The 27,400-nt window shown below is 41.3% G+C and overlaps 1 protein-coding gene across 2 annotated transcripts in view; it reads left to right on the top strand.

Moving 5' to 3' along the window:
* The window catches only part of LOC131697768 (WD repeat-containing protein 44-like), a 49,144-nt gene extending 32,554 nt beyond the window's left edge, over positions 1–16,590 (top strand). For both annotated transcript variants that reach the window (XM_058988992.1, XM_058988991.1), the window contains 11 exons: positions 402–553; positions 3,381–3,519; positions 3,973–4,037; positions 4,295–4,411; positions 4,710–4,832; positions 5,377–5,568; positions 13,527–13,628; positions 14,018–14,133; positions 14,215–14,342; positions 15,076–15,210; positions 15,454–16,590. In XM_058988992.1, coding sequence (XP_058844975.1) covers positions 402–553; positions 3,381–3,519; positions 3,973–4,037; positions 4,295–4,411; positions 4,710–4,832; positions 5,377–5,568; positions 13,527–13,628; positions 14,018–14,133; positions 14,215–14,342; positions 15,076–15,210; positions 15,454–15,545 — 1,361 coding nt within the window. In that variant the 3' untranslated portion in view covers positions 15,546–16,590. The remainder of the gene's footprint in view (positions 1–401; positions 554–3,380; positions 3,520–3,972; positions 4,038–4,294; positions 4,412–4,709; positions 4,833–5,376; positions 5,569–13,526; positions 13,629–14,017; positions 14,134–14,214; positions 14,343–15,075; positions 15,211–15,453) is intronic.
* Positions 16,591–27,400: the final 10,810 nt, after the last annotated feature.

The raw sequence follows: 27,400 nt of genomic DNA, 5'->3' as shown, positions 1-27,400 counted from the left end.
TGTGGAATATGGAGGCTGTCTGCCCTAGTGTCTGTATGTCACACTGATATTTATCTAGATAAGTCAATTTGGGATGAAACTTGGTCGGGTCATGCATTAGCTGTCTGTGTCTCAAGCTTACTTTGGCAGATGTACATATCGTGCATATGGAAGGTCGTGGTAATACATTCATAATACTGATAGCTCTCATTTTATATTTACACTCATGGCGGAATACACACGTCACTGAATTGCTTGTTTACTCTCTAGTCTTTCATATGCTGTGGGGCTTCAAGCACTGCTGGTTCCAGAGTGTTTCTCAATTCACTTGAAATGAAATTGTGTGTGCTGAGCATTGCAATGAGTGATCCCACTGTGCCCTGCACTCAGCTGAATCAGTGCTGTGTTGTGTTTCTCCACAGTGTTCCACACTGATCAGGACGACCCCTCCTCCAGTGATGACGAGGGAATGCCGTACACAAGGCCTGTCAAGTTTAAGGCAGCTCATGGCTTTAAAGGGCCTTTTGACTTTGACCAAATAAAAGTTGTTCAGGATTTAAGTGGAGAGCACATGGTGAGTGGCGGGACCCAAAGACCCTCGTGAGTTGGAACAGCAGGGCTGCATTAAAAAAACATGGGGGTTGCAAGCGGTGAACCGGGATACAAATAATAATAATTGGGCATTACAAAATTGGGGAGAAAAACAGGGGTAAAAAATTGGCGACCACTAAATTTAAAAAAATTAAAAAATTAAAAAAGGCAAAACCTTGAGTGAAATAGTTGCATCACTCGATTTTCAAGGTGTGGTATTTGAAGCATCAACAAGTACAGAGAAACATCGTCTGTAATTGACAAACCCAGGACTGGAAGACCCAAAAAGCTGTCTAACAAGGACGAGCAGTACTTGAAGATAATATCCTTAAGGAATAGACAAGCTTTGAATTGACAACAGAACTGGCAGAAGGCACAGGTGTCGTTGTCCATCACATCAAATGTGCTTTGGACTGTTGATGGATGGACAACGACACCTGTGCCTTCTGCCAGTTCTGTTGTCAACTCAACGCTTGTCTTCTTTCAATTCCTTAAGGATATTATCTTCTATTTAACTCAACGTTTTTCCTTCTTTATGCAAGTCAAGGTTGTTAATAGTAGAAAATACTAGCGGAGGCTTTGCGTAAATTGTTGATGCTCATAATGCATCAGAGTAGAGAAATGCAACATGTCTAAGACTTTTGCACAGCAGTGTGTGTACAGTGTGTGTAATATGTGTGTGTGTGTATATATATATATATATATATATATATATATATATATATATATATATATATATATATATACATATACATACAGTGCTGTGAAAAAGTATTTGCCCTAAGTCTGATTTTTCTGCATTTTTACATATTTTTGATACTGAATGTTATCAGATCTTCAACCAAAACCCAGTATTAGATAAAAGGGACCCTGAGAGAACAAATAGCACAAACATTTGATACATATTTCATTTATTTGTTAAAGTAAATTATGCAACACCCAATGCCCCCGTGTGAAAAAGTAATCACCCCCGTAGACTCAATAACTGGTTACACCACCTTTAGCAGCAATAACTGCAACCAAACGCTTCCTGTAGTTATTGATTAGTCTCTGACAGCGCTATGGAGGAATTTTGGCCCACTCCTCCATGCAGAACTGCTTCAACATTTGTGGGTTTTCGAGCTTGAACTGCTTTCGTTTCAGGTCCTGCCACAACATCTCAATGGGGTTTAGGTCTGGACATTGACTAGGCCATTCCAAAACATTAAATTGCTTGTTCTTCAACCATTCTGATGTAGACTTGCTTGTGTGTTTCGGATCATTGTCTTGCTGCATGACCCAGCTGCACTTCACTTGTTCTAGGGTTCTTTGTGACTTCCTGGATGATTTTACGCCTTGCTCTTGTAGAGATTTTGGCAGGACGGCCACTCCTGGGAAGATTCACTACTGTCCCAAACTTTCTCCATTTGGACAATATAGTTCTGACAGTGGTTCGATGGAGCCGCAGAGCCTTAGAAATGGCTTTGTAACCCTTTCCAGACTGATAGGCATCAGCAACTTTTTTCCGGAGGTCTTCAGGAATTTCTTTTGTTCGTGGCATGATGTGCCTCTAGAACCTGTGTGCTGGGCCAAAGTTAGTCAGATTTATATTGGTCAGGGCTGGCCCAAATCAGGTCTGGTTGTTAACCAAAGTACTCAAACAGCTGACCCTAATTATCCCTTTAATTGGGTTGAGTTAGCTAGGGGGGGCAATAACTTTTTCACACCTGAAGATTGCATGTTTGATTACCTTGCACACCAAACAAATGAAAGAAGCACCAAACTTTGGTGTCATTTTTTCTCTCAGACTCCCTCTATATACTACTACAACCCACAAAAAATCTGACCAAATACAATGTGAAAAATGTGCAAAAATGCAGAAAATCAGACGGGACAAATACTTTTTCACGGCACTGTATATATATTGTGTGTGTGTGTGTCTTTGATTGTCAGATAATGTGTACAATGTAAACGTACAACGTGATCAAGTATGTTTGTAAAATCAGGGACTTATTTTCTGCTTTTAATGATGTTCAGTTGCAATAAGTATCTCCCATGTTTTTTTTTTTTTTTTCCAAGTGTAATTTCAGTAAAGCAGGCCCTTCTTAAGAGCTTAATGTAATGTCCTTGATTCATGCTTGTTATTCTCTGCTCCTAAAAGCCTCCACACACTCTCGCTGTAGTTATTTGGCAGCAGTAATGTGTTGTGCCTCCCTGAAGGACTTGCTGTATGATCATCTGTCCTGATGCTTGTTGGTGGCTGGTGGTATAAATGTAGAAGGAAAGAGAATATGATGGTTTTGAATAATTGTCGATCACTTGATAGGGAAAAATGTAAAACAGATTTTTAGAATCCTGTTCTGGAGTGTGCTCCAATGTGGTTTACTGGTGGGCAGTAAACTAATCTGACTCACTGTAGTCAATTAGCATATAGTACATACTTCAGCTACTTCCACTGTAAATATAAGCCCTCCTATACTGTGGTAAGACTCTTTGTGGCGGAGATGTAGCCTGTGTGGATTATGCATTGTGTAAAGGTACTGGCCAACCAAGCTGACAGAACATAAGAAAGTTTACAAACGAGAGGAGGCCATTCGGCCCCTGTTGCTCGTTTGGTTGTTAATAGCTTATTGATCCCAGAATCTCATCAAGCAGCTTCTTGAAGGATCCCAGGGTGTCAGCTTCAACAACATTACTGGGGAGTTGGTTCCAGACCCTCACAATTCTCTGTGTAAAAAAAGAAAGTAAAGAATAGCTTGCACATTAACCAAAGATGATAAATGTGAATGCTGTCCAGTTTTCTAACTGTGTGGTTCATTACATTCCTCTAGGGCGCGGTGTGGACCATGAAATTCTCTCACTGTGGAAGATTACTGGCAACTGCTGGGCAAGACAAAGTAGTCAGAATATGGGTTCTAAAAAATGCCTTTGACTATTTCAACAACATGAGAATGAAATACAACACCGAAGGTGATAAGTGAATTATTAAACATATATATATATAGTAGCAAATTAGAAATTATAAAAACAAATTGGAGCCATGACAAGCAATGATGGAAATCTCTTAAGTAGGATGCTGTACTTCTTGCACCCAGATGCAGAGCTTGAATGAAGGAAATAATAATTCTCTTGAATTCCGTTTTTTTTTTTTTTTTTTCAATTTAGCTTTAAAAATACTTTCCTTTGCATACATTGTACTTGTTGTATAAACAGCATTGGGGGTGTTTGTGGAGTGCTGTGGTTATTTTACTCTGACGCATGAGGATGGCGTGGGTTATTCAGCCATCCTCATTCGTGGAAGGATTACAGCACTCCAAGAACATTCATGCTGTTTCCTCTAATATACACACACAAGGTGAAGCTCTTTCATGTGTTTGTTACTATAAATCGATGATAAATGTTTCTTGACTTGGCTTTCTTTAGGTCGTGTGTCTCCTTCACCTTCTCAAGAAAGTCTGAATTCTTCAAAGTCCGAGACAGACACTGGAGTAAGTTATTTGCTGTTATTAAATAAAATACAAAGGTATATAGTGTTGTCTTTATTATCAGCCACAATGCACAGTATTGTAAGGTTGAAATTCCTGTCTGTGATGTCTGTGTACAGTTGTATAGATGTTTTTAAAACAGCCTGAGGACACCAAGTGCTAAATCGTCCATTTGTCCATGTCGGTACTATTACAAATAATGAAAATACACCACAGTGCTGAAGAAGTCGGAATCTTAACCTGCCTAATTCTGTTTCAAGGTGAATAATGCTCCTGAAGATCCGGACCTTGATGATAAAAGCGTTCCTTTCCGACAGCAGCCGTTTTGCAAGTACAAAGGCCACACTGCAGATCTTCTTGACCTCTCCTGGTCTAAGGTAGGAGTTCAGAAAAACTCCAGCATGCTAGAAATAACCAATTCCTTCACATGTCATACGGCATAATAAAATACAAAGCTCATATAAACTCTTGATTTTTAGACATCTACAAAAAGAACATGTAAAAAAAAAAAGTCACAAGTAAAAGCTGAAAACCGGAAGTCCCAAATTTACACAGCAACAGATGGGAATGGGATATCCTTTGCTGTACTTATTGGTTATCAATCATATGAACTAGTCAGTTGAAATCTTGTAAATACTTAAGAGTGAAACAAAAACATCCTTTTTTTTTCTGCAGAACTACTTTTTGCTTTCCTCGTCCATGGACAAGACAGTGAGATTGTGGCACATATCCCGGAGGGAGTGTTTATGCTGCTTTCAGCATATTGACTTTGTCACTGCAATTGCTTTCCATCCTAGGGTAAGTGCTTCACATTTTATACTGTAGCACTGAGCTCATTCAGAGTGCACCATTGGAGTGATTCCTTGCAGATTGGTGGAACCCATTGCCTTCATGTCTGTGAAGCTCTTTGTTAAGGCACAGCAGTGCCACAGACTGGCAGTATAATAAAGAGCATGATGCTGGAATATTGTTCCCATCTTGTGAACTGTATAATATACTGTAGTTCGAGGCATGCGTGTGTAACACTGGAGATGGAGCGTTCATGAGAGTAGAAATGATTAGTCAACGCATTCAGGGTCTCATACAGACTGCCTTGATGTCCTCTTTATGTCTGTGTATTTTAACTATTTACAGCTCACTCTAGAAAATACGAACACAATACATAAACATATATTAACATGCTAGAAAGATTAATTCTAGATTAGTAAAATGAAAGAAGCATAGATACTGTGTTTAAAGTAAAACCAGCTGGAATGAGAAGATCCTTTCTTTACCATGTGTTTCTGTGTAAAGAATGACCTTGCTTCTGTCACATGCTTTATGGACTTTGTTTCCTCTTTAGGATGACAGGTATTTCTTAAGCGGGTCCCTGGATGGCAAACTGCGTCTGTGGAACATTCCTGACAAGAAAGTGGCGCTCTGGAACGAGGTGGACGGGCAGACCAGGTTGATAACAGCTGCTAACTTCTGTCAGAATGGGAAGTATGCTGTTATTGGCACTTACGATGGGAGATGCATCTTCTATGACACAGAGGTAACTGAAATTAGATAAGATTTATTTTTGCTTTTAATAAAAAAACTATTATTACAGCGCTATCTCTGACTTGCATATCAAAAAATTGTGAAATACTGAAAATGGCAAATAGCCCTTACTGTATATTGATGGCAAGGAGGTTTTTTTTTCTTTACTGGTGAAATCCCTTTGATCGCCTCATTGTATTACATGGACTGTCCCCTAATGGCCACAGGGTGGCAGTTTCAGCTATACACTGGTCTGATTTTGTTTGTATATTTATATAAATAATAACATCATATATCACTCAACATGTATAAGAGAATACAATTATTGATTAGGATCCCAGGATGTCGGCTTCAACAACATTTTTTCATTTTAATCAACATTACTACCATTGGAGGGGAATATTAAATACAATGGTGGCTAGTGTTATGAAATAGGTTTTGTTTGATGAAACCTAATTTTGCCGCAGTTAAATTTCCTGATATATAACTACAGTAGTCTCCGGCTAAGAGAACACCCCTCGGGAAGCAAGTGAAGTGTTCTTATAGCCAAAGTGTTCTCGAAGACGGAGTGAGCCACCAGACACAATATGAATCAATAAATAAATACATACAGTATGTATTACTTGTCATGACACACATGCATCAACATATGAAATTAACTGAATAAGTAAAAGAAAAACAATAGGCAAGTGTATGTTAATAAACAACCAGCGCAAGTCAGAACAGCAAGTGGTCGGTCACTCGCCAAGAGAATACGTAAACCACGCTTCACGACACAGGAGACTGCTATATTAATATCTGTTAACATTCATTCATCCACTACTTCTGGTCCTGGCTATTCGCTGTGCCCTACATTATTGCTTTATGTGTGTTGCCAACTTTTATTTTTTTTACTTCTGTCTCATAATGTGTGGTTTATGTATTGTCTCCCAATGGCCCGTCCTTGTATGTGCTGACTAGGTCCACACACTGTACTAAAATTCATAATATTTTCTTTATATACCATACTTTCTGTTTCAATAAACCAATTTAGCCTAACTACGTTATTTCTTTTGTAATGCATTAATTAAAATAATATTACATACCTGATATACCCTTCCTCTCAATGGCTGAAATTATAGTAATAGCAAGTATATCATCCATGATTATTAGGGGTCTACTTAAATTGCGGGGAATTTACGTATTTTTCCCGGGGTAGGTTATGGAATAAAATTAGGATTTTACAGGTGGGCATCCCTGTACGTTGCCACCCGCGGTTCCTGCAAACCAGTGGACTTGTACTGAGGACACCGACCCGCTCCGCTCTCGACTCGGTACTGTACTGGCACCGAGGTTACTGTGCTGGTACCGACCCGGTGCCGCCCCAACCAACCCGGTGGTAAAGTCACCGAAACGTACCTACCCGGTGCTAAAGTAACCGAACTGACCCGGTTTTGACCAGGTTCTGAACCAGTACCGACCTAGTGTTAAATACACCAAACCGGTACCTAACTGACCTAGTACCTTCCAGGTACCGACCCACTACTGACCGGTGTTCAGGTCACCGGTCCGGAACCAAACCAGTCCCACTCGGGTTACCTCTCCTTCTCCTCCCCCGCAGAAGAGGTCAGAGCAGATGGAAAGCTCTAGGCAGCTGTTTTCCACCAAGGAACCTTTCTCACTGAATTACTGCAGCAACGTTTGGGGCCACATTGGTCTGCAAGCGCAGATTGACCACAGGAGGACATGCTGTCCATCACCACCTCTGAGAAGGTGTGCGAACAGGAGTTGGCCCACCCTGACAATTGGGAAGCTGTTTTATGAAGGGGCCTACAAAGCTTTGAGTCCCAAGGAAGTGTAATTGTTACAAATTGCTTTTCACAAAACAACCATTTCAGATTGACGAGCCATCAACTTATTTGACAGTTCTCCATTAGTGGTGTAGTTTTAACACTGAAGGTGTTATTTAACTAGACGCAAAACATAAGAACATAAGAAATTCTATAAGGAGAAAAGAACATAAGAATATAAGAAATTCTGCAACGAGAAAAGGCCATTCGACCCACCTATGCTCGTTCGCTGTGAAGCAAGCATGATCTGTTTGCACTCAGGAGAGGAAAACTAAAAAAACCCTAACCAAGTTAGTAGGGGAAATGAAACCTCTGGGAATCCATGGCTAAATGGACCGCCCTTCCTCCAGGCGGCTAGCTAAAGCTCTTATTATGGTCACAGAGAGGGTTATACAGTATTGTTCATGACAACATCCAGTCTATTATTGAAGGATCCAATAATCTGCTTCAACAACTCTGTCTGCGGGAGGAGTAGAAGAGGAGTGTATCAGTGTTTGCAGGGGGAGTGTGTCAGTGTTTGCAGGGGGAGTGTGTCAGTGTTTGCAGGGGGAGTGTGTCAGTGTTTGCAGGGGGAGTGTGTCAGTGTTTGCAGGAGGAGTGTGTCAGTGTTTGCAGGGGGAGTGTGTCAGTGTTTGCAGGGGGAGTGTATCAGTGTTTGCAGGGGGAGTGTGTCAGTGTTTGCAGGTGGAGTGTGTCAGTGTTTGTAGGAGGAGTGTGTCAGTGTTTGCAGGGGGAGTGTGTCAGTGTTTGCAGGATGCAGGAGGAGTGTATCAGTGTTTGCAGGAGGAGTGTGTCAGTGTTTGCAGGGGGAGTGTGTCAGTGTTTGCAGGGGGAGTGTGTCAGTGTTTGCAGGGGGAGTGTGTCAGTGTTTGCAGGAGGAGTGTGTCAGTGTTTGCAGGGGGAGTGTGTCAGTGTTTGCAGGGGGAGTGTGTCAGTGTTTGCAGGGGGAGTGTGTCAGTGTTTGCAGGGGGAGTGTGTCAGTGTTTGCAGGGGGAGTGTGTCAGTGTTTGCAGGGGGAGTGTGTCAGTGTTTGCAGGATGCAGGAGGAGTGTATCAGTGTTTGCAGGAGGAGTGTATCAGTGTTTGCAGGAGGAGTGTATCAGTGTTTGCAGGAGGAGTGTATCAGTGTTTGCAGGAGGACTGTGTCAGTGTTTACAGGATGCAGGGGGAGTGTCAGTGTTTGCAGGGGGAGTGTGTCAGTGTTTGCAGGATGCAGGAGGAGTGTATCAGTGTTTGCAGGAGGAGTGTGTCAGTGTTTGCAGGGGGAGTGTATCAGTGTTTGCAGGGTGCAGCAGGAGTGTGTCAGTGTTTGCAGAAGGAGTGTGTCAGTGTTTGCAGGAGGAGTGTGTCAGTGTTTGCAGGAGGAGTGTGTCAGTGTTTGCAGGAGGAGTGTCAGTGTTTGCAGGATGCAGGAGGAGTGTATCAGTGTTTGCAGGGGGAGTGTGTCAGTGTTTGCAGGATGCAGGAGGAGTGTGTCAGTGTTTGCAGGAGGAGTGTGTCAGTGTTTGCAGGAGGAGTGTATCAGTGTTTGCAGGATGCAGGAGGAGTGTGTCAGTGTTTGCAGGAGGAGTGTCAGTGTTTGCAGGATGCAGGAGGAGTGTGTCAGTGTTTGCAGGAGGAGTGTGTCAGTGTTTGCAGGAGGAGTTTGTCAGTGTTTGCAGGAGGAGTGTGTCAGTGTTTGCAGGGGGAGTGTGTCAGTGTTTGCAGGATGCAGGAGGAGTGTATCAGTGTTTGCAGAAGGAGTGTGTCAGTGTTTGCAGAAGGAGTGTGTCAGTGTTTGCAGGGGGGGTGCCAGTGTTTGTAGGAGGAGTGTCAGTGTTTGCAGGATGCAGGAGGAGTTTGTCAGTGTTTGCAGGAGGAGTGTGTCAGTGTTTGCAGAAGGAGTGTGTCAGTGTTTGCAGGGGGGGTGCCAGTGTTTGTAGGAGGAGTGTCAGTGTTTGCAGGATGCAGGAGGAGTTTGTCAGTGTTTGCAGGAGGAGTGTGTCAGTGTTTGCAGGAGGAGTGTGTCAGTGTTTGCAGGATGCAGGAGGAGTGTATCAGTGTTTGCAGGAGGAGTGTGTCAGTGTTTGCAGGAGGAGTGTGTCAGTGTTTGCAGGAGGAGTGTGTCAGTGTTTGCAGGAGGAGTGTGTCAGTGTTTGCAGGGGGAGTGTGTCAGTGTTTGCAGGAGGAGTGTGTCAGTGTTTGCAGGGGGTGTGTGTCAGTGTTTGCAGGAGGAGTGTGTCAGTGTTTGCAGGAGGAGTGTGTCCGTGTTTGCAGGAGGAGTGTGTCCGTGTTTGCAGGAGGAGTGTGTCCATGTTTGCAGGAGGAGTGTGTCAGTGTTTGCAGGGGGAGTGTATCAGTGTTTGCAGGATGCAGGAGGAGTGTGTCAGTGTTTGCAGGAGGAGTGTGTCAGTGTTTGCAGGGGGAGTGTGTCAGTGTTTGCAGGGGGAGTGTGTCAGTGTTTGCAGGGGGAGTGTGTCAGTGTTTGCAGGAGGAGTGTGTCAGTGTTTGCAGGGGGGGTGTGTCAGTGTTTGCAGGAGGAGTGTCAGTGTTTGCAGGATGCAGGAGGAGTGTATCAGTGTTTGCAGGAGGAGTGTGTCAGTGTTTGCAGGATGCAGGAGGAGTGTATCAGTGTTTGCAGGAGGAGTGTGTCAGTGTTTGCAGGAGGAGTGTGTCAGTGTTTGCAGGGGGAGTGTGTCAGTGTTTGCAGGGGGAGTGTGTCAGTGTTTGCAGGGGGAGTGTGTCAGTGTTTGCAGGGGGAGTGTGTCAGTGTTTGCAGGGGGAGTGTGTCAGTGTTTGCAGGGGGAGTGTGTCAGTGTTTGCAGGGGGAGTGTATCAGTGTTTGCAGGATGCAGGAGGAGTGTGTCAGTGTTTGCAGGAGGAGTGTGTCAGTGTTTGCAGGGGGAGTGTGTCAGTGTTTGCAGGGGGAGTGTGTCAGTGTTTGCAGGGGGAGTGTGTCAGTGTTTGCAGGGGGAGTGTGTCAGTGTTTGCAGGGGGAGTGTGTCAGTGTTTGCAGGAGGAGTGTGTCAGTGTTTGCAGGAGGAGTGTGTCAGTGTTTGCAGGAGGAGTGTGTCAGTGTTTGCAGGAGGAGTGTCAGTGTTTGCAGGATGCAGGAGGAGTGTGTCAGTGTTTGCAGGAGGAGTGTGTCAGTGTTTGCAGGAGGAGTGTGTCAGTGTTTGCAGGATGCAGGAGGAGTGTATCAGTGTTTGCAGGAGGAGTGTGTCAGTGTTTGCAGGAGGAGTGTCAGTGTTTGCAGGATGCAGGAGGAGTGTGTCAGTGTTTGCAGGAGGAGTGTGTCAGTGTTTGCAGGGGCAGTGTGTCAGTGTTTGCAGGGGGAGTGTGTCAGTGTTTGCAGGGGGAGTGTGTCAGTGTTTGCAGGGGGAGTGTGTCAGTGTTTGCAGGGGGAGTGTGTCAGTGTTTGCAGGAGGAGTGTGTCAGTGTTTGCAGGGGGAGTGTGTCAGTGTTTGCAGGAGGAGTGTGTCAGTGTTTGCAGGAGGAGTGTATCAGTGTTTGCAGGATGCAGGAGGAGTGTATCAGTGTTTGCAGGAGGAGTGTGTCAGTGTTTGCAGGGGGGGTGTCAGTGTTTGCAGGAGGAGTGTGTCAGTGTTTGCAGGAGGAGTATATCAGTGTTTACAGGATGCAGGAGGAGTGTGTCCGTGTTTGTAGGAGGAGTGTGTCCGTGTTTGCAGGAGGAGTGTGTCCGTGTTTGCAGGGGGAGTGTATCAGTGTTTGCAGGATGCAGGAGGAGTGTGTCAGTGTTTGCAGGAGGAGTGTGTCAGTGTTTGCAGGAGGAGTGTGTCAGTGTTTGCAGGAGGAGTGTGTCAGTGTTTGCAGGAGGAGTGTGTCAGTGTTTGCAGGAGGAGTGTGTCAGTGTTTGCAGGGGGGGTGTGTCAGTGTTTGCAGGAGGAGTGTCAGTGTTTGCAGGATGCAGGAGGAGTGTATCAGTGTTTGCAGGAGGAGTGTATCAGTGTTTGCAGGATGCAGGAGGAGTGTGTCAGTGTTTGCAGGAGGAGTGTGTCAGTGTTTGCAGGGGCAGTGTGTCAGTGTTTGCAGGGGGAGTGTGTCAGTGTTTGCAGGGGGAGTGTGTCAGTGTTTGCAGGGGGAGTGTGTCAGTGTTTGCAGGAGGAGTATATCAGTGTTTACAGGATGCAGGAGGAGTGTGTCCGTGTTTGCAGGAGGAGTGTGTCCGTGTTTGCAGGAGGAGTGTGTCCGTGTTTGCAGGGGGAGTGTGTCAGTGTTTGCAGGATGCAGGAGGAGTGTGTCAGTGTTTGCAGGAGGAGTGTGTCAGTGTTTGCAGGAGGAGTGTGTCAGTGTTTGCAGGAGGAGTGTGTCAGTGTTTGCAGAAGGAGTGTGTCAGTGTTTGCAGGAGGAGTGTGTCAGTGTTTGCAGGGGGTGTGTGTCAGTGTTTGCAGGGGGTGTGTGTCAGTGTTTGCAGGGGGTGTGTGTCAGTGTTTGCAGGAGGAGTGTCAGTGTTTGCAGGATGCAGGAGGAGTGTATCAGTGTTTGCAGGATGTAGGAGGAGTGTGTCAGTGTTTGCAGGATGCAGGAGGAGTGTGTCAGTGTTTGCAGGAGGAGTGTGTCAGTGTTTGCAGGGGGAGTGTGTCAGTGTTTGCAGGATGCAGGAGGAGTGTATCAGTGTTTGCAGAAGGAGTGTGTCAGTGTTTGCAGAAGGAGTGTGTCAGTGTTTGCAGGGGGGTGCCAGTGTTTGCAGGAGGAGAGTCAGTGTTTGCAGGATGCAGGAGGAGTGTATCAGTGTTTGCAGGAGGAGTGTGTCAGTGTTTGCAGGAGGAGTGTATTAGTGTTTGCAGGATGCAGGAGGAGTGTATCAGTGTTTGCAGGAGGAGTGTGTCTGTTTGCAGGAGGAGTGTGTCTGTTTGCAGGAGGAGTGTGTCTGTTTGCAGGAGGAGTGTGTCAGTGTTTGCAGGGGGAGTGTGTCAGTGTTTGCAGGGGGAGTGTGTCAGTGTTTGCAGGGGGAGTGTGTCAGTGTTTGCAGGGGGAGTGTGTCAGTGTTTGCAGGGGGAGTGTGTTAGTGTTTGCAGGATGAGTGTGTCAGTGTTTGCAGGGGGAGTGTGTCAGTGTTTGCAGGGGGAGTGTATCAGTGTTTTGCAGGATGCAGGAGGAGTGTGTCAGTGTTTGCAGGAGTGTGTCAGTGTTTGCAGGAGGAGTGTGTCAGTGTTTGCAGAAGGAGTGTGTCAGTGTTTGCAGGAGGAGTGTGTCAGTGTTTGCAGGGGGAGTGTATCAGTGTTTGCAGGATGCAGGAGGAGTGTATCAGTGTTTGCAGGAGGAGTGTATCAGTGTTTGCAGGGGGAGTGTATCAGTGTTTGCAGGATGCAGGAGGAGTGTGTCAGTGTTTGCAGGAGGAGTGTGTCAGTGTTTGCAGGAGGAGTGTGTCAGTGTTTGCAGGAGGAGTGTGTCAGTGTTTGCAGAAGGAGTGTGTCAGTGTTTGCAGGAGGAGTGTGTCAGTGTTTGCAGGGGGAGTGTATCAGTGTTTGCAGGATGCAGGAGGAGTGTATCATTGTTTGCAGGGGGAGTGTATCAGTGTTTGCAGGAGGAGTGTATCAGTGTTTGCAGTATTGCTTTGCAGTACTGTATCAGTGTATTATTAGTGTTTGCCTTCTCATTGTTTGTTATTGAGGGGTCTTGTATTCAATAAGCTTTATTGATAAACCAGGCAGTGAGTTGAAGTTGGAAACAATGTGCACAACGTGTGAGCTGTAGTAATAACACTGTAAGATTGGAATCTGTCTGCATCCAGCTGAATTACTGATATGAGAGTTACTTCTTCACCACATACCAACCCCAGCATTATAGTGTGATAGATACACGGGCGGTATGGGGCGTAAAACGAAATCTGTTACTTCTCACAATTCTCGGATTCAAAAGGCAGAGTTGTACATTTCCTGAATCTTAAATGTGGGCATCCTCACTTCAGCGCAGTAAGTTAACATTTGTGTATGTATTAGTGAAACGTACATTCCATGTAGTATACAAACTGAAAGTTCATGTGTTCTGAGTGGTGGTTATTTTTAATAACCGAAAATAACCAATTTTGACAAATAAGAAAAAACAAAGAAAAAGAAAAACCTCCCAAAAACCCCACAAATTCAAGTACACTGTATGTAATGAAATTAGTGATATTCATGTACATTCCTCTGTTTTGCAGCATTTGAAATACCACACGCAGATACACGTACGATCCACCAGGGGCAGAAACAGAGTGGGGAGGAAAATCACTGGCATTGAACCACTGCCTGGAGAGAACAAGGTATGAGGGCTTCCCAGCCAGTCCTAACCACTGAGCAGCTAGTGGGGAAGTCTGCAACACTGTGACAGTTCTAAAATAGTTTTGTAATGTAAGGTAAAGGAGACGGAGATAAACAGAACTTTCTCTGTCTCCATATGGCAGTTAAAACCATGTGAAAGAGTGATGATGCAACATTGTTCCTAGACATAAGCACGGTAAGTTATGGAACATGTATGCAGTTATGGAACATTCTACACAGCAGCAGTGAAGTCTTGCAGCAGTTCCTTGATGAAGACTACTACACTGTGTTACTGTAGGAACAGTGTATAGCATTAATCTGCTTGAAAATAAGCAAAGATACCAGTAATCCACTAAAGACAGCTGTCTCTGTTTTCTGGTCTGCCTCTTAGATTTTAGTCACCTCAAATGACTCAAGAATCCGACTGTACGATCTGAGAGACTTGTCCCTGTCTATGAAATACAAGGGTTATGTCAACAGCAGCAGTCAAATTAAAGCCAGTTTCAGGTAAGGCTGAATCCATACAAAACTTTTCTGATGTAATGAAAAGAGGATTTGTAAAGCAACTCAAATTCATCTTCCTTTCAGTCACGATTACTCCTACATAATTAGTGGGTCTGAAGATAGATATGTATACATCTGGAGCACATACCATGATCTGAGCAAGTTCACTTCAGTCAGGAGAGATCGCAATGACTTCTGGGAGGGAATTAAAGGTAACTGTTGTGTTTTTTTTTTTTGTTTGTTTTTTTTTGTTTTAAACTAATGTTTCAAATTGTGCATATATAGAGTGCAGTCAGTAATAATGATATATCGAGAGCAGTCAATAGTGATATATATCGAGTGCAGTCAATAGTGATATATATCGAGTGCAGTCAATAGTGATATATATCGAGAGCAGTCAATAGTGATATATATCGAGTGCAGTCAATAGTGATATATATCGAGTGCAGTCAATAGTGATATATATCGAGAGCAGTCAATAGTGATATATATCGAGTGCAGTCAATAGTGATATATATCGAGTGCAGTCAATAGTGATATATATCGAGTGCAGTCAATAGTGATATATATCGAGTGCAGTCAATAGTGATATATATCGAGTGCAGTCAGTAATAATGATATATCGAGAGCAGTCAATAGTGATATATATCGAGTGCAGTCAATAGTGATATATATCGAGTGCAGTCAATAGTGATATATATCGAGTGCAGTCAATAGTGATATATATCGAGTGCAGTCAATAGTGATATATATCGAGTGCAGTCAATGGTGATATATCGAGTGCAGTCAATAGCATTGTTAAAAAAATATGTTTCAAATAAAACTGAACTCTGGGGATGTGTACACGGAGCACTGCCTCCCTGGATCCTGAGCCAGACTGCAAAGAGGGCACCAGCATGCTAACAGCAATGCTTCTCTAAACTAAGCCTGTTCTTCAATCTGCAGCCCACAACGCAGTGGTCACGTCCGCTATCTTTGCACCGAACCCGAGTCTGATTGTGTCTGCAGAGCCTGCTGTAGACAAACCCGAGGAGGAGGGCAAGAGCCCCGAGGTCCCCAGCGAAGAGAGCCTCCCTTCAGGTGAGCTGCTGTGACTGCAAGAGAGCAGGGCAGCGATGACATCCACTCTGTATGAATGAGTAACCAAACTAAATGACAGCTCTTCAATAGCAAGGACAGTATAAAGCACCCTTCATCCTGCTCTCCTCTGAAAAAGGGTTTGTAACATCTGAGGTAACTGAAGATTAGCTCAACTTGTATCTGGTGTAGTGGTTAACATGTTGTACATGGAGTTAATTTCATGGTTTGTTTTTTTTCTTTTAGGAGCCTTGAAGTCTGATCACACTGAAGTACTTTTGTCTGCGGATTTCACGGGTGCAATAAAAGTGTTCATCAACAGAAAAAAGAAAGAGTGAAGCGGAATAGAATAGAGTACATGAGCCTCATCTTTTCCACATTGTTTCTTTGTTGAAGCCTAATGTACATTTACCATTGGTGGATCCACATGATGTATTAAAACAGGTGTTAAGTTTACTAATTAAGACTGGTGGTTAAGGGAGATTATATTTCTACAGAGCTCTTTATGCAGAATGCAGAGAAAGGATATTTAAAGTTTATAGAAAAAGGGTTTGTAACTGTGTAGGGGTCAACAAGAAAGCAGTGCTTGGCATCTCTAGGTATATAGATAAATATATACGTGTTTAATAATGGAGATCAGGATTCTTGCATGAAAAGGTGATCAAGTACTCACATGTCCCTCTGCTTTTCTAGTGAGTGTGCACCTCCTGAACAGTAACCATGTGTGGAAATTGTAAAACAAATTCACTGTGTTAAATACACAAATAAACATTTATTAACAAATAAAAAAAATACAAACAATAATCACATTGCAAAACTGCTTAAAGTTTTTGGAGGCTCAAAAGCAGCAGAAGCAGAGGCTCAGCTTTAAATACAATTTCCTTTTACCTTTGTGATCTTGTATTGAAATAATACTGGCTCAGCTTTAAATACAATTTCCTTTTACCTTCGTGATCTTGTATTGAAATAATACTGGCTCAGCTTTAAATACAATTTCCTTTTACTTTTGTGATCTTGTATTTTATTTTTTTTTGCAGAAGAGATTACTGTGGGTTATAACTTTGACTGGCAAAAGATTGGAAACAAATCTTAATGGTGGAATCGTATTAGAAATATGGTGTTAATTTGAAAAGAATTGTAAAATAAACTGTTCAGGTTTTTTTGTATTATTATTATTACAGTATTGTATTATTATTATTACAAAACTGGTTTGGTCATTTTATTTTGGGTATAGCTTCACTATTGACAGCCTTTGTAAATATCTGACTGTTAAACTAATGACATAACATTTTAAGGTTCACTTACCTGGGAAGTGTTATCGATGGTTGAAAATGTTTGAATTACCAAAATGTTAAACAAAGTAAAAATTGATCACCAAAGTAACTATGGCACATGTGTGATTCTTAAGCTCATTGCTGAGTATGTTTGTGTTAATTCTACTGTGTTTCAGTAGCTGGAAAACGTTTAAAATCAGAAAGGCATTACAATCTTCAAAGACTACCAGTGATACCACCCATCTAGATCTAGAACAATATTCCTCAATCGATGGAAACAATGCTGAGAATGTCCCATTGTGTAACAGTACATGGCATGAACATGACACAAATATTCTGTTATTGTATTCAGCACAGGACAACACACGTATTAGGATTCCATTCAAGGCGCTGAGGTACTCTACTGCATTGAGCAGAGTGTATTCCATTCAGTGTGTTTAAAAGCTTCAGTCTGCCTGTTTCACTCCCAGTGGAGCCTCGAGCTGGGAGCCGCTGTGAATCGCTGCTGACGTGAAGAGGCAATGCTTGTTCCCTTAAAACATGAGGTTTTTCTACCTTCGTATTGTGTTTCAGTTTTCCTTAGAGAAATAGTTAGATTTTTTTTCCCGTCTGCTTTTTCCCACCAATTAATCCAAATATGAATGTACAAATCCATCATAGACTAGTTTGGCTGTGACTCATCTGGTTGCCTTTTATTTTTCCACTGTTGCATCTCATCTGCTGCATTAATAAAGTGCTGAAAGGATGTTTTGTGAAATATAAACACATGACTTTACATGGTGGCTGTTTCAGTACAATATTTTTTGCAAAAGTTCACATGGTCTGTAACTAATAAGGAGTATGCCAACGCCATACCGTGTTCTTTTGAGAATAGTGGAAACAATATTTATTGACCACTGGACAGCTCTAAGAATGCCAACAGATTGCTAATAGCCATCAGAATAGAAAGAAGAGATCAAGACCAGTTATAGTCTTGGCAATATATATACACTGTATACACACACACAGTATATATATTATTTATAGTCAATAAAAATTGACAATAATATAAATAATATATATACTGTGTGTGTGTGTATACAATATATATATATATATATATATATATATATATATATATATATATATATATATATATATATATATATATTTATTGTGAGAGGGTAGTCCTGGTGGGGAAAAAAGCCTTCATTTGTTTAATTGTTTAATTTCATTTTGTTAATTGTTTTATTAGTAATGATCCCCTGCACCTGGCTATCATTGTAAATTAGAGCCAGGTGCAGGGTATTTAAAGAAAGCAGCCAGTCTGTTTGGGGCTGCTGAAGAGTGAAGAGCCTGGTTGGGAGTTGTGTTAAACTGTAAAAAAAAAAAAAAAAAGGTTGTGTTAAACCAGGTGTGATTTATTTTGTTATTTGTCAGGTAAACGGCTTAGCCATCCTGTGTGTTAGTTTAGGTTCCTGTGTTGTGTTTAGTTAGTGCTCATTAGAGCTAGGTGTTTATTTTGTTTTTGTTTGTTTGTTTAATAGTGCTTTAAAAATCAATTTCTGTGTCCTGGGTCTGCTTTTAAAGGGGCAATGAACCGCGAGTGGTGCAGGCTCGTTTACTATATATATAAATAAAAATTGCAAAGTACCAATGCATCTAGGTATTTTCTTATATTGTGTATTTTAATCACATATAATGGCATCAAAAATAATTGATACCATTAATGAACTTGAACTTATTCTGAAGGGCTCAGTGGGACAATGGAAGACCCCACAAACAGCTAACAGTTTTACCAGAGCTGCCTGGAAATAAGATTCCTGTATCAGTGGAACAGAGTCTACCCATTCTGATACCAAATCAAAACTGAGATGTTTTCTATTGTTCAGTGTTACAACAGCCCCGAAATGGGGTCCAAAACAGATCCACTTCAGTAAAGTTAGACTACAAACTTGTTTCCATTTTTATAAAGATTTGCTAAACATCTGCCATGTTCTGTAAGAGACAGTGCTTCGTATTTTGTGGAAGGTAATGGCAGCAGTTAGCAGAATGCATGACTTCAGTCTGAAGGTATCGATGTATGGAAGGAGGAAATGAACACAGAGATGATTAGTGTGCCATAGTGGTTAACCACAAATTATTTTTATTATTATTTATTTCTTAGCAGACGCCCTTATCCAGGGCGACTTACAATTGTTACAACATATCACATTATACATTATTTCACATTTTTTACAGATATCACATTATTTTTACATACAATTACCCATTTATACAGTTGGGTTATTATTGGAGCAATCTAGGTAAAGTACCTTGCTCAAGGGTACAGCAACAGTGTCCCCACCAGAGATTGAACCCACGACCCTCCGGTCAAGAGTCCAGAGCCCTGAGCCCTGAGCCCTAACCACTACTCCACACTGCTGCCCTATAAATGGTCACTTCTGGTGGCTTGAAATGAATGCTGGACATGATTCGAGGACAATTTGATTGACATGAAGTTGGCTGGTATACAGTCAAAACACTATGATAAAGTGTCCCTCCTGGAAGCTGGTTTGACATCCCTGCTATAGAATTACTAATAACCTGAATTATAACCTATCCCAGCCTTACTGTAAGCTACCAATACCCCTGGCGCTACAAGCATGAGCACATGCACGCTCACGTGCTCTGCCTGCCTCTCCTGTGTCTGTGCTGCTGCTCGTACCTGGGTGCATTGCTTCATTCACCTGATAAAATAATAAATTGAAGCTAGCTAACACCAAGGACGTGGGTCAGCAGCTAGCAATGGGTCGTAACGTAATAAACCTACTTACCTACCCATTAGGTAGGTAGGTTTATTCAGTCAAACTATGTTGCTGACGACCTGACAATACCTTCAGCCCTGGCACCTGGCTTTCATTCAGTCAGTGGCTCACACTCATATCAGACTGACAGGCAAGCGGCAACTTCAGATGAGCGTCTTTCCAGAGTCCAGCGGTTCTCAACCTTTTTTTACTCACGCCCCACTGGAATTTATTTTTGTATCTGCCGCCCCCCTTTTTAATTTAACTTTTTAAATATATTTTTGTTATTACTGCCTATATAATATAGTGCGTTTATTTAGCCTCCTGGATAGTCACACTGTCCATTCAATCAAATACATACAGACGTGCTCAAATTTGTTGGTACCCCTCCACAAAAAATGAAGAATGCACAATTTTCTCTGAAATAACTTGAAACTGACAAAAGTAATTGGCATCCACCATTGTTTATTCCATATTTAATTAAAATCAGACTTTGCTTTTGATTTTTTATTCAACATAATATTGTAAATAATAAAACAAATGAAAATGGCATGGACAAAAATGATGGGACCGCTAACCTAATATTTTGTTGCACAACCTTTAGAGGCAATCACTGCAATCAAACGTTTTCTGTAGCTCTCAATGAGACTTCTGCACCTGTTAACAGGTAGTTTGGCCCACTCTTCCTGAGCAAACTGCTCCAGCTGTCTCAGGTTTGATGGGTGCCTTCTCCAGACTGCAAGTTTCAGCTCTTTCCATAGATGTTCGATAGGATTCAGATCAGGACTCATAGAAGGCCACTTCAGAATAGTCCAATGTTTTGTTCTTATCCATTCTTGGGTGCTTTTAACTGTGTGTTTTGGGTCATTATCCTGTTGGAGGACTCATGACCTGCGACTGAGACAGAGCTTTCTGACACTGGGCAGTACGTTTCGCTCCAGAATGCCTTGATAGTCTTGAGATTTCATTGTGCGCGGCACAGATTCAAGGCACCCTGTGCCAGGCGCAGCAAAGCAGCCCCAAAACATAACCGAGCTCCATGTTTCACTGTAGGTATGGTGTTCTTTTCTTTGAAAGCTTCATTTTTTCGTCTGTGAACATAGAGCTGATGTGACTTGCCAAAAAGCTCCAGTTTTGACTCATCTGTCCAAAGGACATTCTCCCAGAAGAATTGTGGCTTGTCAATATGCATTTTAGCAAATTCCAGTCTGGCTTTTTTATGTTTTTCTGTCAAAAGTGGAGTCCTCCTGGGTCTTCTTCCATGGAGCCCACTTTCGCTCAAAAAGCGACGGATGGTGCGATCAGAAACTGACGTACCTTCACCTTGGAGTTCAGCTTGTATCTCTTCGGCAGTTATCCTTGGTTCTTTTTCTACCATTCGCACTATCCTTCTGTTCAATCTGGGGTCAATTTTCCTCTTGCGGCCACGCCCAGGGAGGTTGGCTACAGTTCCATGGACCTTAAACTTCTTAATAATATTTGCAACTGTTGTCACAGGAACATCAAGCTGCTTGGAGATGGTCTTGTAGCCTTTACCTTTACCATGCTTGTCTATTATTTTCTTTCTGATCTCCTCAGACAACTCTCTCCTTTGCTTTCTCTGGTCCATGTTCAGTGTGGTGCACACAATGATACCAAACAGCACAGTGACTACTTTTCTCCATTTAAATAGGCTGAATGACTGATTACAAGATTGGAGACATGTGTGATACTAATTAAAGAAACTAATTAGTTTGAAATATCACTATAATCCAATTATTTATTATCTTTTCTAAGGGGTACCAACAAATGTGTCCAGGCCATTTTAGAATATCTTTGTAGAATAAGCAATAATTCATCTCTTTTCACAGCTTCTTTGCTTTATTCTATGACATACCAAAGGCATGCAAGTATACATGATAAAATAGCTTTTAATTTCATCACTTTTCAGGAGGAATTAAGCATTATTTCAATGAGCTGTAAGGGTACCAACAAATTTGAGCACGTCTGTATACACTGTTCGTGTTCAAGCAAGGAGTAAGTTAGTTACAAAGGGAGGAAGGAGGAGGATAGAAATAATGTGACAACGCATTAACCAACAAACACAAAATAAATATCGAATTAAACTGATTATATTTATTCTTATTTTTTTAAGTAAATGTGAAAACTGTGGCACAATATACACCGTTTAAGAATAACTAGAATTTTTTTTTTATTTTAAACCTGGAGAATTGCCTTTCTCTCCCGAGTCCTTGTGCACTTTGGCACTTAATGAAAACTTTCTTTTTTTTTTTTTAATGCATTTTTATTGAAATAAACAAAGAAAATGTACAGAAAGTAGAAAAAAACAGAATAGTGAACATATTATAATGGAAGCCAGGGGGTGGGCTTTATACAATTACAAAAAAGTATTAAATAGGTTACATACATGAAGTGTTTTCAAAGCTTTTTTATTATTGGACATATAACCTTAATGTACTGTTCCATTTCTTTTACAAAAAGAAAAAAGAAAGGCTCTGATTAGAGAATTTACACTTGTGAATATGAAATTTGGCCATTAGAATAATCAAATTTATAATGTAATACTCATTATTTTCGCTGGTCTTATAGTTAGTGAAACCAGACAGTACATTACCAATATGAAATTTAAGGTTTTTTTCTTTTTTAATATTGTTGGTGAAAGTAATTAAATCTTTCCAAAAAAATCTGGAGTATCTGCAATTCCAAAATAAATGCAACATTGTTTCAGTGGAGTCCTTACAGAATGAGCAGCTCAGGTCGATACCATGTTTCAGTTTCTTTAAATAGTTTTTAACAGGGTAACATTTATGTATTATTTTATAAGAAACTTCTTTAACTTTGTTAGTTAATAAGTACTTGTTGGATAAAATCCAAACTTTTTTCCAGTCAATACCTTCAATAAACCCGTCCCAATATGAAATAACATAAGGGATGGATACTAGATCATTTTGGAAAAGAGATCTTATATGCTTATTATTTTTAGAATGATCTATAAAACAATATTTTCCAATAAAAGTTTCACAAGGGTCTATGGAAGGTAGAGGGCAAGATAATACTTTCAAATCATTTTTCAGTAAAGTGATTACTCCTCTAGGGAGAGCATCAAAAATAATGGCAAACTCCTTTGTTGTAATAGGTAATTTAAAGGTGGACAAGAATTCTGTATAGTTAAGAAGATTACCATTACATTTAAATAATTGAGTAACTAATATGATGCCATTATTAAACCAATTGGGGAAAAATAAGGACTTATGCTTATAGCAAATATCCTTATTATTCCAAATGAAATATTTGTGTGGAGAAAAGTTATGTTTATAAATTAAAGACCAAGAAAGAAGCATTTGTTTATGAAAATTTGATAACTTGATGGGAATTTTTTCGATATTGTAATTACATATTAACAGAAAGCTTGGACCACCAAGATTATTAAAAATATATGCAGGAATAAAGTTCCAAGTTGAAGATGGATTTTTAATAAACTGTTTAATCAAATTTATTTTAAAGGTATTGTTTAAGGTAGAAAAATCAAGAAAGTTAAGTCCTCCAGATTCATGATTGTTCATTATTACTGATTTTCTAATATAATGAGTTTTATTCTTCCAGATAAAGTTAAATAAGATTCTATCAACCATACTACTGATGTCTTTTGATACATCCAGAGAAAGAGCTGCATAAGTCAGCCTAGAAATACCTTCAGCCTTAGTAAGCAAAATCCAACCTTTCAGAGACAAATCTCTTTGCAACCATTGGTTTAATTTATGTTGTGTCTTTTCAATAAGATGATTAAAATTTAGAGAGCACCTAGTTGTTTTATCTTTATTTATAATAATTCCTAAATAGTTTATTTCGTTTTTAATTGGGATTTCTGATATAAACGAATCAGTACAATTTTTGATAGGTAATAATTCACATTTGTTTATATTTAAGTATAAACCTGAAGCTTTTGAGAATGAATTAATTATGTTAATAGCTTTTGGTATCTGAGATTTATTTTTCAGAAAAAGAGTTGTATCATCTGCCAATTGACTTATAATTATTTGTTTCTCTGCGATGGAAATACCCTGCAAACCACTATTAATGATATGGACTGCCAGGAGCTGCATTGCAAGTAGAAACAAATAAGGTGAAATAGGGCAACCCTGTCGGATGCCACGTTGTATAGTAAATCTTTGCGAGGTACCATGACCTAATTTAATTGAGCTATTATTATTTTTATAAAGAGTTTTAATTACTTTAATAAAAAAAAACTCCAAAGACAAATTTTTCAAGAGCGTTAACGATGAAAAGGTGTTCAACTGTGTCGAAAGCCTTGTAAAAATCAAGAAAGAGAATAAAACTTTCTTCCAATACCAAGTCGGAATAATCTAAGCTATCTAATACTAATCTAATATTATTTGTAATATGTCTATTTTTCATAAAACCTGATTGTGTTTCATCTATTATTGTATTAAGAGCTATTTTTATTCTTTTGGCAAAAATCAAAGCTACAATTTTATAATCGTTGTTGAGAAGACTTATGGGCCTCCAATTATCAAGTAAGAGAAGGTCTTTTTTAGGTTTAGGTATTAAGGTAATTAGTCCCTGGTTCATGGTTTGTGGTAGAGATTCTACATTTATACTTTCTAAATATACCTTGTATAAAAAAATGGATACCTGTTTTACAAACATTTTATAAAATTCAGCGGTAATACCATCATTTCCTGGTGATTTATTATTTTTAAGATTTGCAATGGAGTCAACAATTTCTTGTATAAGAATGGGACCATCACAAAAACTTTTTTCATCTGCATTAATAGTTTTAACATTACCTATTAATTTAAAAAAATCTCTAGTAGAATCTTCACAGACATTAGACTTATATAAGTTCTGATAGAAATTTGCACAATGTGCGGCTATTTTCTTTGGGTTATTTGTGATACTGCCATCCACAACAAGTTGAGTAATCGAGTTGCTCTGGAAGTGGTGTTTTTCCATTCTAAAGAAAAAAGAAGAATTTGTTTCCCCTTCGTCTAACCATTTTTGCCTTGACCTAATGAAAGCCCCTTTTGCCCTGAATTTATATAAAGCATCTAATTTATTCTGTAGTTCGTTCATTTTAAGTCTCTCTTCATCAGAGTCATGCTCAGAAGTTTTTTTTGAAGGAGCAATAATTTTAGCTATTACCTCTTCTTCTTCCTTTTGTCTCATTTTAGCTTGCTTACCACCAAGTTTCATAACAAATTTTCTCATTTCAAATTTTAGGAGCTCCCAATTCTTCCCAAAGATATTCTCATGTAAGGCTTTATTCCAATAAACGTCAATTAAATTACTTATATCTTTCTTAACCTTTTCATTTTCTAATAAAGAGATATTTAGTTTCCAATATGAAGCTTTGATATTTTTTGTTATTTGAGTTGTTGAAAAATCTAAATGTATATATATTGTTTTGTGATCAGTTAAGGGGGTTGGAAGAATTTCTACCTTAATGCTATTCTCATTTATAGATCTTGAGACTAACCAATAATCAATGCGTGACTGTTGTGAACATGCTTTGTTACTCCAGGTAAACATTTTATCATTAGGGAATTTTTTCCTCCATCGCCTCAATGAAAACAACACAGACTCTGCTTGGTCCCTGACGTCAGCCGCGCGCTGAGTCCGTGTAACCGTAACAGATACACACACCGCACAGTACAGCTGTGAACACAGATACACACACACACCGCACAATACAGCTGTGAACACAGATACACACACACACCGCACAATACAGCTGTGAACACAGATACACACACACACCGCACAGTACAGCTGTGAACACAGATACACACACCGCACAGTTCAGCTGTGAACACAGATACACACACACACCGCACAATACAGCTGTGAACACAGATACACACACCGCACAGTACAGCTGTGAACACAGATACACACACACACCGCACAGTACAGCTGTGAACACAGATACACACACCGCACAGTACAGCTGTGAACACAGATACACACACACACTGCACAGTTCAGCTGTGAACACAGATACACATACACACCGCATAGTACAGCTGTGAACACAGATACACACACACACTGCACAGTTCAGCTGTGAACACAGATACACACACCCCCCCCGCACAGTGCAGCTGTGAACACAGATACACACACACACCGCACAGTACAGCTGTGAACACAGATACACACACACACCGCACAATACAGCTGTGAACACAGATACACACACACCCCCCGCACAGTGCAGCTGTGAACACAGATACACACACACACCGCACAGTACAGCTGTGAACACAGATACACACACACACCGCACAATACAGCTGTGAACACAGATACACACACACACCACACAATACAGCCGTGAACACAGATACACACACACACCGCACAGTACAGCTGTGAACACAGATACACACACACACCGCACAGTACAGCTGTGAACACAGATACACACACAACGCACAATACAGCTGTGAACACAGATACACACACACACCGCACAATACAGCTGTGAACAGATACACACACCCCACAGTACAGCTGTGAACACAGATACACACACACACCGCACAATACAGCTGTGAACACAGATACACACACACCCCCCGCACAATACAGCTGTGAACAGATACACACACCGCACAGTGCAGCTGTGAACACAGATACACACACACACCGCGCAGTACAGCTGTGAACACAGATACACACACAACGCACAATACAGCTGTGAACACAGATACACACACACACCGCACAATACAGCTGTGAACAGATACACACACCGCACAGTGCAGCTGTGAACACAGATACACACACACACCGCACAGTACAGCTGTGAACACAGATACACACACAGCACAGTGCAGCTGTGAACACAGATACACACACACACACCGCACAGTACAGCTGTGAACACAGATACACACACACACCGCACAATACAGCTGTGAACACAGATACACACACCGCACAGTACAGCTGTGAACACAGATACACACACACACCGCACAATACAGCTGTGAACACAGATACACACACACACCGCACAATACAGCTGTGAACAGATACACACACCGCACAGTGCAACTGTGAACACAGATACACACACACACCGCACAATACAGCTGTGAACACAGATACACACACCGCACAATACAGCTGTGAACACAGATACACACACCGCACAGTACAGCTGTGAACACAGATACACACACACACACCGCACAGTACAGCTGTGAACACAGATACACACACCCCCCCCGCACAATACAGCTGTGAACAGATACACACACCGCACAGTGCAGCTGTGAACACAGATACACATACACACCGCACAGTACAGCTGTGAACACAGATACACACACACCCCCCGCACAATACAGCTGTGAACACAGATACACACACACCCCCCGCACAATACAGCTGTGAACACAGATACACACACACACCGCACAATACAGCTGTGAACACAGATACACACACCGCACAGTGCAGCTGTGAACACAGATACACACACACACCGCACAATACTGCTGTGAACACAGATACACATACACACCGCATAGTACAGCTGTGAACACAGATACACACACACACTGCACAGTTCAGCTGTGAACACAGATACACACACACCCCCCGCACAGTGCAGCTGTGAACACAGATACACACACACACCGCACAGTACAGCTGTGAACACAGATACACACACACACCGCACAATACAGCTGTGAACACAGATACACACACACCCCCCGCACAGTGCAGCTGTGAACACAGATACACACACACACCGCACAGTACAGCTGTGAACACAGATACACACACACACCGCACAATACAGCTGTGAACACAGATACACACACACACCACACAATACAGCCGTGAACACAGATACACACACACACCGCACAGTACAGCTGTGAACACAGATACACACACACACCGCACAGTACAGCTGTGAACACAGATACACACACAACGCACAATACAGCTGTGAACACAGATACACACACACACCGCACAATACAGCTGTGAACAGATACACACACCCCACAGTACAGCTGTGAACACAGATACACACACACACCGCACAATACAGCTGTGAACACAGATACACACACACCCCCCGCACAATACAGCTGTGAACAGATACACACACCG

The sequence above is a fragment of the Acipenser ruthenus genome, chromosome 16 (assembly GCF_902713425.1).
Source record: "Acipenser ruthenus chromosome 16, fAciRut3.2 maternal haplotype, whole genome shotgun sequence".
Taxonomy (NCBI): Eukaryota; Metazoa; Chordata; class Actinopteri; order Acipenseriformes; family Acipenseridae; genus Acipenser; species Acipenser ruthenus.
Note: the sequence above shows the minus strand (reverse complement) of the source record. Positions and strands in the feature narration are given on the sequence as shown.